Source organism: Carassius gibelio, chromosome B16 (genome assembly GCF_023724105.1).
Source record: "Carassius gibelio isolate Cgi1373 ecotype wild population from Czech Republic chromosome B16, carGib1.2-hapl.c, whole genome shotgun sequence".
In the NCBI taxonomy this organism is placed as follows: Eukaryota; Metazoa; Chordata; class Actinopteri; order Cypriniformes; family Cyprinidae; genus Carassius; species Carassius gibelio.
The window spans coordinates 2,951,269-2,962,478 of record NC_068411.1 but is presented as its reverse complement, the minus strand read 5'-3'; the positions used below and the strand labels follow the sequence as shown (position 1 = coordinate 2,962,478).

The 11,210-nt window shown below is 36.9% G+C and overlaps 1 protein-coding gene across 3 annotated transcripts; it reads right to left on the bottom strand.

Annotated features, from left to right (window-relative positions):
- Positions 1-427: 427 nt before the first annotated feature.
- LOC127974537 (uncharacterized) lies at positions 428-7,688 on the bottom strand. 3 transcript variants are annotated; one of them, XM_052577886.1, is made up of 11 exons: positions 5,953-7,688; positions 5,736-5,820; positions 5,378-5,518; positions 5,143-5,291; positions 4,882-5,018; positions 4,673-4,766; positions 4,457-4,556; positions 4,035-4,282; positions 3,689-3,875; positions 3,373-3,437; positions 428-3,282 (listed from the first exon to the last, which is right to left on the bottom strand). In XM_052577886.1, the coding sequence occupies exons 2-11, from the start codon at positions 5,815-5,817 to the stop codon at positions 2,965-2,967; spliced, it is 1,521 nt and encodes a 506-aa protein (XP_052433846.1). In that variant the 5' UTR covers positions 5,818-5,820; positions 5,953-7,688; the 3' UTR covers positions 428-2,964. The 3 variants fall into 3 exon arrangements, with proteins under 3 accessions (XP_052433846.1, XP_052433844.1, XP_052433845.1); XM_052577884.1 differs by having other exon boundaries at positions 3,373-3,500; positions 5,953-7,686; XM_052577885.1 differs by having other exon boundaries at positions 3,373-3,500; positions 5,736-7,686.
- Between the last annotated feature and the right edge of the window lie 3,522 nt (positions 7,689-11,210).

Genomic DNA, 11,210 nt, shown 5'->3' with positions numbered 1-11,210 from the left:
ACTCAGAATTAGTGATAAAATGACTCTCGTCACAGTGTTCAATTTTCAGAGTAAAATTAACTCTTTTTGGAGTTAAAAATTAACACTGCTTAACACTGAATAGTGTTGTTACAATTTAACACTGAAGTAATTTAACTCTGAATAGTGTTGTTACAATTTAACACTGAAGGAAACTAACTCTGAATAGTGTCACCACAATTTAACACTAAACTAATTTAACTCTGAATAGTGTTACCACAATTTAACACTTAGGGGAAATTAACACCAATTAGTGTTATTATTTCACTTTTGTAGAGTTTATTTAAATTTTCTTAGTGAAAAACTAATCCCACTTAGTGAGTACACTTTTAAAACCCATTTGGTGTCGCTATAGGTTAAAATGCTGATCAAATAACTCCAGAGAACAGAACAGAAAACAACTTCAACGTACCATTTAAAACATTTATTAAAACATGGTCAGGTTTAAAATACATTCACAAAAAAACATCACATCTGCATAAAATGGCAATAGGGCACTATATGCAGCGCAGAATCTGTTGTACCATACTTCATTTGGAGATCAAATGGTTTGAAATAACACAGCTCGTTAACATTCACTGACTTTAGAATTCTGTCTGGATGCATTCTGACTGTAAATGCATGGTAATGGTCATCAAAACAGAGTGTTTCCATCAATGTTCCACATAAAAGTACATTTTCATCTTTCACAGCAATAGCCTTGATCTTATAAAACACTGGCATCTCACATGCTACTTCAGTACAGATAATAAAATCAGGGCGATACTCTGTGCCATGATGTTTGATCCATTTTACAGAATAGACACGTTCTGATATATCCACTCCTAGTTTGGAAGCCATCTCCATGCCACCTTTAAGTTCATCGAGTTCCACCATCTTCCCTGGACCAAGAGTCAATCTGTACTGGCTAAAAGACTCCCAGTGCATTGCCATACAACTCTGGTGCTTGTTGGCCAATGTTTTGGTGATGTTTTTGAAGCTTTTTAATTGAGTTTTAAAAAATTTGTGTTTAGCTTCATAACGCATGCACCACATGTGCAGAATTGGTCCAATTTTTCTTATACACTGTGGGTAATGTATCATTATGTGATGCTTTGGTAAAATATTTTTTTCGGGAAATAATTTTTTGAATAACTGGTGATGTCCTATTATTAAATGTTTAAGATAAATGGTCATGCCTTCTGTTAGGACTGGTGAGAATACAATGTTAACAATCTGCAGAAGTAAAAGCAAAAGACACCAGTGTTTATCATCTCTCTGCACTAAATCACCAAATAACAGTGGCATGTTGCGCAACAAGCACCAAGATTGTATGGCATTTAAACCCAAATCATTGCTTCCACCAAACAATTTGACTGACGGAGGACGGTTCTTCTGCTGATTGTAACCATAATCAAAAGCATGTATTCTACCAGCAAGATCATCAGCACTCAGAAAATTATGCTGAATGTACTGCAAAACAAGTTTTACCTCTAGCTGAGCGACACCTTCGAGAATGTCATGCATTATATCCACAGCAAAATTGTTGGCTGTGTTGAAATACTTCAGTGAATTTAACAAACAGACCCGTTTGACGCCATAAACATGAGGGAGTGTAGAGTCGTCCTGTAATCTTTTACAGTGCAGAGCATGCATCTCAGTTGTTCTTAGTACAACCTCAGGGTTATCTTCAGAAAACACAAACTGAAAGCGATCTTTTTCAAGAACACAGAAACGACAGCAATATTGAGCCCCAAATGACTCCAGAAACCCTAATAAGCTGTGTAAGCCAAGGTTATCCCCTGTGACTTGAACAATTGTACCCCTAATACAACTTCCACATAATGGATTCTTAACTCCCTCAATCTCAAGCACTTTTAGATCATTTACTAAAGGCTCGATTATAGAATTAAAACCATACCGTCTTATATCCTGTGCATGAAAGAGAGCACATAAATGAATATTATCTAATGATGAGTTAAAAATGGGGGGGAAATTCCTTAATGTAAAATAGATAGCACCCAATTTGTGTATACCTTTTTTGGAACCCAAAGGGTTAGCGGTCTCAAAATCATCATAAAATAACTGAATTTGTAAGGCATCGTTGTCTGTGTAAAATAAAGGATTACTTTTGAAATGTGCTGCATCACTCAAGTCAAAATAAACGCCTTCCTTTGGAACATGCCTGGGTTTAAACAAATCAGTAAGATGCCGATTTTGTAAAATGGCCTTTAGGGTTTCTAAAATGGGAATATAAGCAAATTTATCTGTTACAACAACTTGATCAAATGTTCCTGTGGTTTTGTTTCTTCTGCTGTCAAATCTTGTGCCAAGCACTATTTCAGTTGGTTCAACATTTCCCCATTTCTCTGTAAAGAGTCTCTTTCGTTTGGCTTCCGAATTCAAGAAAGTGAATGGATTTTCCAAATGTTCAATTGAATTTTCTATTTTCCTTTTAGTAGCAATGTCATGTGGAGGCAGACAGAGCAAAGCTGCATCCTTGGCCTGACTGTGAATCTCAAAAACAATTTCCTCCATAGATGAAACAAAACCACTTACAGCAGACTGACTTAACCCAGCAACTTTTAGTTGCGCAACAGCCGAAGCACACATATCCAAAGTGCTCTTATTTGACATTAACAATACAGATGTTGTGGCTACCTCTCCAACACTGCCAATCTGATCAAATGTTTGAGAACTAATTTGTCCTTCTGCCTCAGCAGTCTCACTGTTGTCAATGGTATCAGAATTCAGGTCACTTTGCTCAGTATGTTTTATATGCAAATGTTTCCTAAAACCTGAAAAAGTACCAAACACAGAACTACATCCTGTCTCTACACATTTAAGGCGAAGATTCTTTCCAGGAACAAAACCATGAACTAATCTTAGATGCCTGAGAAGTATTTTTGAACCAGATAACTCAGCCTGACAAACAAAACACTTCATGAGGGCAGAAAAACTTTAGGCCTAACTAAGTAACCTTGCTCTAACCTCAGCAACACGAGGACTCTCTTTCACTTTGCCAACATCTATGTTGTACACAGTGGTCTGAATGAAAGTGTACATGTTGTGTAGCATAATGTTGTAAGAGGTGCCAAAAACAAAGTGTGCCTTAAACAGCTCGTCAAAAGCACCAAGAGAAGAGGCTGACTTGCATGGAATGGCATGCTGATCAAGAACGATGAAGTACTGGTGAATTGAACTCTTCTGAGGTCCCACGGCCAGGAGGTAGGGCTGAGCAATAGCTGCAATTTCTCGAAGATGCTCCTCAATGTTTGTTCCACTCTGAGAAAACCAAGCAAATGCAAGAGAACTATCACCAATGTGTTAAAAATTAAACCGAAGAACAAAGTAAAGAAGAAAACAAAAACAAACCTTCTTAAAGACAACAAGGTGTTTCTCTGCTTGAGAGGCAGATACCTTTCCTGGTCTTTTCCGGCCTTGGGCAGAAGGTGGGATCAGATGCAACAGAAGTATAATTGAAGCGAGTTCACTGTCCCAAACTGTTTAAACACACATTATGTAAGAAAAATTTGTACACTAATACAAACTGGAAGTTTGAGAACATAAAAAAAAAAGGAAAAAAAAAAGTATGGGGACTAAATCGTTCACTTTCAAGTTCCTTGGAAAATTTGTTCAATACTATTTCAAATTAATATTTCAAGTGAAAAATGTATCTTAAACATCTTACCAAAATTAGCACCCTCTTCTGAGTCACCAGTAGGAGATTCAGCTGCTAGTAGAAGTTCTTCCAAATCACTGGTGCTGGGAAGCTTTTTGCACTGCTGAATCACTTTTTTCTTGAATGCAGTGGTCCAGTTCTCCAGTAGCTTTCCTGACACTCCTTCTCCAAACATCAGAACAAAGTCTTGCTCAATCTAAGAAGAGGCAGAAAAGGATGACCCAAAATATTTTGTTCTAAGTAATAGACAAATAATTATATAAACCCACGTATGCATTGAATAAACATATTTAGACATCAGTAAATTTTGTTGTAATGTTAAATTGATAAAAACGTATGATTATAAACACTTTACCAAGCCTTTAATGTCTTTGAATCGTGGAAAGACCGTCAATATATCACTTGACTGCATGGGGTCAAGAACCATGTTGCGGCGATAGTCGAATGTCAATTTCATTTTCTTCTTGATGGCGTCCTCATCAGAGGAATGGCTCATGAATGCAATTGCTTTCTTGCATTCATCCTCACTCAAGATGGTCTCTGAATTAAACTCTGACTGCCGTCTTACAGTTGGTCCACCAGACCCCCCTTCAGTAGACGTTCCTTTTGACGGACAACAAAACATTTTAAAAGCTTCAACACTGCTTAAAGAATGATAAACGAAGTTTAATCTTACAAAGGAAACTTCGTAGCAACAGAACTTCCATGAAAGATGACAAAAAAATATATTTATAAAAAAAAAATAAAAAAAAAAGGTAGGAGATTTTCAACCTGTACCTTCAAATGATGCACGTCGTTCTTTAGCTAAGCCTCTCTGTATAGTTTTGATTCTCCATGCCAAGTACCCAGTACCGCTTTCGCCATCATAGTAATGTTCCTTAGAAAGAGAAAAATCAAGATAAAAAGTATATAAATTCAACAGCAAAATACACCACCTGTCCCGAAGTATGAAAAAATTTCAACACAGAATTAGAATTCAAAGCGGACACTAACGTAGCCATTTTTGGAAAAGGGGTCACTGAGGTACGGGAACAAAGCCACAATTCCTCTGGCATATTTTTCTTTCACCTGCCTTGTTGGTGACGTACTGCAGTAAAAAATAAAATAAATAAAATTTGTGTCTTTTGCCTGACTTTAAACAACATCAAGACATTTTAAAACTAGAGACCATTAATACACCAGGTGATGATTATGAACATTACCCATTCTTTTCTGTCATGTGAGCTGCCAAGATATTAACCATTTTCCTCCTTGTTTCATCCCCCAAAGACTTAGTTCGGTTGTACTCCGTTATTATACACTCCCCACCAGATTTCTGGACAAGAATGGTTTCCACCAACTTAAAGATTATAATAAAAACATATATATAAATTAGTTTTCAAAATTGTAAGTCTCATTGATCAACTTAAATCAATAATAAATATCCCCAAAAATATAAAAGTAAAAAAAAAATTGATACCCACCTTTTTAGCTTCTTCGTCTAGCCTCATTCGTTTACTTGAAGAAGTTTCTTCAATAATGACTGTGTCCTGTGAGTCACTGGAGTCCACGGATGGAGTGCGGGACCGATTTGACTGCTCATGAGAGGCTTGTGGAGAAGCAGAATCCAAGTCTGGTTGCAGATACATTTTTATGGGGAATTATTGTAAATTAGAAGTATTAAATACATTCCAAACATGTAATGAAATAAATACAAACCTGCACCATGTTTTATGGTAAGAACTCCAAATGAGGGATCTCTGACTATATCCTCAAAAACATCACCATCCACCTCAGTCCCTGACTCATCAAAAACCTTCACATTCTCTGGTACAGCTGGGACACCAAACTTTAAAAATGCTGTTAAAAGAAAAAAATATATATATGCAATTTTATGAGAAAGGATATATGACTTAAAAGGTTTTACATAGCGAAGATGAACTTTGAACATCAGGGCACATGCAACATTTGACTATTCTTATATAAAATTATAGCCATCCATCAAGTAACATTTAAATAATACAAAAAAAAAAAAAAAAATCATAAAATAATACAATGAAAGTATATATTTATTTACCAGCAGATAGAAATTCCTCCAGGCTCAGCTCTGTTATCTTGACAAATTTTTGGGCATCCCCAAGTTTCACCTTAACCAGCATGATCTGTAAGAAGTGAGAGTACTGTACAGATTACGGTGTAAAATGGTTACCTCAGTATCAGTTTATATGATTAGATTTAGAATAAGTCATACAAGGTAGCAAAAATATTTCACAAATACTTTAGTAAATACTTACATTGGTTAGTGTTTTAGTTTTCACTAAGTATTGGCATACATTTACTGATCCAAGTTGCCTAAAATAGAGAATTAAAACATCGACAATACATCAATGACACGCCAACTATACCAACTAACTTACACGCAGTTTAAAAATTAAAGCGCATTTTCATTATTTTCTAACGAAACATACAGCGTTTGAACACCGTCAATCCTTAAAATAGGTTGAGGATCACTTTAAACACCTAACATGTTACCGCTCAGGTCAGCTAATTGTGTCTAACAGCAATAACAAACTTTAATACCGAAAAAATTAAGGAAGGTTCCAGAAACAATTTAGCGGGTGTTTTTTTCCTTCGTTGAACAGCGTTGCATCAGCACCATCTCTACGCCCATAGCGCCATCTAACGTGACTTATAAATGCGATGGTGGTGATCAAATAAATGTCCTCACAAAAAGTTTAAAATTTCGTTGGACACATTTAATTTGCGAACTGAACTTTTGCAAAAATAGTTTATATAAAATTAAAACAGTTTATATATTATGTTATCATATTTATTGACTTTATCAAACGTCGTAATATATGTTCAAAAATGACCTACGTCACATCATCAACAATTTTACATGAATTACACGTTAAACATTGTCATATATGATACAAACATCCACAACCTAAGCTGGAACATCTCAATTTCAACCATCCAACACATAAAAATGTTGATGCCTCGTTGTGACTGTTGGATAATTCAACGTTAAAATAACTAAATCATATTAATGGCATATAACAGTGCCAAATGCAACTGACGGGAAGAAAAAAATTAAGTTAGATTATTGGCATAATTTAAGCTTTTCCATTAGCGCTACAGTGTGACGAAAACAACTCTCCAACGTATCAACTTGCCACAAAGGTACCTAATCGGTATTCCCGAAATCAAAATAACAAAACTACACAAATTGCATCAAAATATATCCTATGCAGTAATGTAAGCATATTTATTCACATAAAACATCAAAACTACGTTTTAGTATGTTACTTAAAAGAGCTTACCTGTCTGTTGGAGCAAAAAGAAAATGGCGATTAGAAAACTACTCCAGTCCTGTTCAGATCTTCGCAGGGGGTAGATTGAGGGGCGGAGCTTAACATAGTAAAGTTAACGACGCAGAATTTAACTCTGATCATTTTCACCAACACTAGGGGGTATCTTTCACCAATTGTTGTTGAGTTTACTCTTTAAGAGTAAAGATAGAATAACACTGCTCGATTAACACTGCTGATTTTACTGTGCAGTTCTCCTCTGACCAGATGAAACAAGCAGTTCAATTCCAGGCTGCAGCAAAGTCAGATTGTGCAGAAGAGTCATCTGTGTCCTGTGGTCTTGTCCTGTTGATCATCTTTACAGGGGATCTGTATCTGGGGCTCTAGTTGTCCTGGTCTCCACTGTCTTTCAGGGCTGTAGAGGTCCTTTCTAGGTGCTGATCCACCATCTGGTCTGGATACATACTGGAACCGGGTGACTGCAGTGAGCCTCTGATCTGGATAAAGACTGGATCTGGCAGCTACGGTGACCTCGGAATAAGAGGGAAACAGACTAATTTAGATGCCATTTTTCTAATGATGTAGCAAGTACATCGGTTGTTATGGGAAGAGTTCCCGGTTTCCGGTTTACCTAATTAATGCAGCCTAAAAAATCCTTTTACGGATTTGGATATTAGAAGCATATTAGTGTGTTATATGTAAGCCAGGTTAAAGAGATGGGTCTTTAATCTAGATTTAAACTGCAAGAGTGTGTCTGCCTCCCGAACAATGTTAGGTAGGTTATTCCAGAGTTTAGGCGCCAAATAGGAAAAGGATCTGCTGCCCGCAATTGATTTAGATTTTCTAGGTATTATCAAATTGCCTGAGTTTTGAGAATGCAGCGGACGTGGAGGATTATAATGTAACAAGAGCTAATTCAAATAATGAGGTGCTAAACCATTCAGGGCTTTATAAGTAATAAGCAAGATTTTAAAATCTATGTGATGTTTGATAGGGAGCCAGTGCAGTGTTGACAGGGCTGGGCTAATATGGTCATACTTCCTGGTTCTAGTAAGAACTCTTGCTGCTGCATTTTGGACTAGCTGTAGTTTGTTTACTAAGCGTGCAGAACAACCACCCAATAAAGCAATAATCTAACCTTGAGGCCATAAACGCATGGATTAACATTTCTGCATTTGACATTGAGAGCATAGGCCATAATTTAGATATATTTTTCAGATGGAAAAATGCAGTTACAAATGCTAGAAATGTGGCTTTCTAAGGAAAGATTGCTGTCAAATAGCACACCTAGGTTCCTAACTGATGATGAAGAATTGACAGAGCAGCCATCAAGACTTAAGCCCTATTCGGACGGGACTAGTTTTACAGGGGGTCGTTAGAGAAATCTGTGTTTCACAGACGTACTTGGCGATTTTAATCCCGTCCGAATCTGCCACGTCTGTGTTTTTCTCACACAACCTCTGTGATAATTCCAGAGCAAATTACCTACTGTTTTTCAGCAAACTCAGTGATCCTCTGAGAAAACTAATCCCGTCCGAATGCGAATGTCTGTGATTGCCGGTGATATTTTATTTCACAACGCGTTTCCTTGTGTGTTTTGGCCAACGTGAATTACCGTAGATGCTCTTACCGCGCGCATGTTTCATATATTTGCTTAGCGGCAAATAAATAATAATAAAAAAATAATACAAATAATAAAATCAAGAGCAAGATCGCGTAAACTGTTAATACCGGCTATTGTAATATCAGCATCAGGTAAGATTACTCACGTTCATTTATGTACTCAGTTACATAATGTTTTAATTACATTTAATTAAAAAAGAAAAGAAAAGAAAAGCAAGTTAAACTAAAGGAACCACACATTAACATGGTTTTTCTATACTATCCATTTAGTATTTATTGGGTAATAATACTAAGGCAATCATTCTGAATGAATGCAATGCACGCATACATGTGCGTGATCTCTGTGACGCCCAGATGCACAAATCGGACCCTCCCACCTCTGTAATAAACACGGAGATACTAGTCCCGTCCGAATTGGTACATGAAAATCACAGACGTCAGGTGGTAAGAATCGAAACTCAAACGTAGTTTAGAAAACTAGTCCCGTCCGAATAGTGCTTTAGACAGTGTTCTAGGTTATTACATGCAGAGTTTTTAGATCCTATGATTAACACTTCTGTTTTTTCCGAATTTAACAATATGAAATTACTTGTCATCCAGTTTTTTTTTATATCGACTATGCTTACTAATACAACTACAACACCAATAGAGAGATACAACCACGATCAGATTTAAGTTGAAATGTTTTATATAATGTAAATCTTATGGATGATACTGAACCTGTTTGCCATGTAAATAGCCATGATGCTAACATGGCTTAAAAAACTTAATAAACAAACAAACAAACAAACCACGATCAGATGATAAGAGCAGGTCATTTGTAACTCTAAGGAGAGCAGTCTCAGTACTATGATATTGTCACGTACGGGAACACAGGAGACGGAAGATCCAAGTGCAGTGTGAGCTTTAATAGGGTAATCCAAAATCAGAACTAAAACAAGCAGGGGTCATAAACAAACATCAGTCCAAAACAAACAAACAGGGAACAAGAAACACAAGGAACTCGAGGAAACTTGGTGACGGAAAGTAAGGACTCAATGTAAACAAATGGAAACGGACCGGATAATATAGGCAGGGTAATCTATCAAGTGAAGACACCAGAGTGCAATTAACATGAGTGCAATTACTGTGATGAAGGGACAAGGCTTTGTGGGAATTGTAGTGCCTGCGGTGAGGTGCCTATGGGGAAGTGAGACCACTAGTGGACACACAGGGAAACAGAGACTAGACACCGTGACAGATATGGTCTAAATCCTGACTGAAAATCCTCACAGATACCATTTTTCTCTAAGAAGGAATATAATTGTGAGGGTACTACCTTTTCTAGTATCTTGGACATAAAAGGGAGATTCGAGATCGCTGTATAATTAACTAGTTTTTTGGGGGGGGGTTGTGTTTTTTTAATGAGAGGCTTAATAACAGCCAGTTTGAAGGTTTTGGGGACATATCCTATTGACAGTGAGAATTTAATAATATTCAGAAGTCTATGAGGGCCAGCTGCCAAGTTGGCTGGCAATCCTGTTTGTGTTGTTGGTTCGTTAATTCTTGTCTGTCTCTCCTGTCTAGTTGGTGTTCCTGTTCCTCAAGTTGACATTTTTTGGATCTTATTCCTCACCCACCTGGGATTCCTGCGCTGGGTTAGAGTTGCTGCAGTTTGAGCGGTCTGGACCTTATTCCTCGCCCACCAGGGTTTCGTGCGATGGGTTAGAGTCAATGCAGCTTGAGCGGCCTGAACGATATTCATCTGGAGTTATGCCATCATCTTCCTACGTTTCTCATTGCTTGCTATACTCAGATGCAAAATAATTTTTTTTTGCCCTGGCACTTGGATCTCGAGACTCGATCATTGTGACAATGTCAACACTTTTTGAGGCTTTATTTTTTGTTAATTTAGCCACTGTATTAAATAAATACCTGGGGTTTGTTTTCACCTAAAAGACAAGAAAAGTAATTGGACCTAGCAGTTTTTAATGTTTTTCTGTAGGATAGGTTACTTTCCCACCAAGCAATAAAAATTAACTCTAGTTTTGTTTTCCTCCAGCTGCGCTCCATTTTTCAGGCTGCTCTCTTTAGGGTGAGAGTATGCTCATTATACCATGGTGTCAGACTGTTTTCCTTAATCTCTCTTAAGCATGAAGGAGCAACTGTATTTAAAATGCTAGAAAAGAGAGGGTCCATAGTTTTTGTTACATCATCAAGTTGTTCTGAGGTTTTGGATATGCTAAGGAATTCGGATACATCAAGAAGATAACTTACAAAGCAGTCTTTTGTGGTAGAAGTGATAGCTCTACCATACTTATAACAAGAAGTAGAATTTACAATTTTGGCTAATGATGTTTGCACAAAACTAAATAATGATCTGAGATATCATCACTTGGCTGCATAATTTCAACACCATCAACATCAATTTCATGTGACAGTATTAAATCTAGAGTATGATTTCGACAACGAGTAGGTCCTGAAACGTGTTGTCTAACCCCAATAGAGTTCGGAATGTCTATAAATGCTGATCCCAATGCATCATTTTCATTATCAACATGGATATGAAAATTTCCAACTAGTAAAACTTTATCTGCAGCCAGAACTAACTCGGATGTAAAATCAGCAAACTCTTTAAT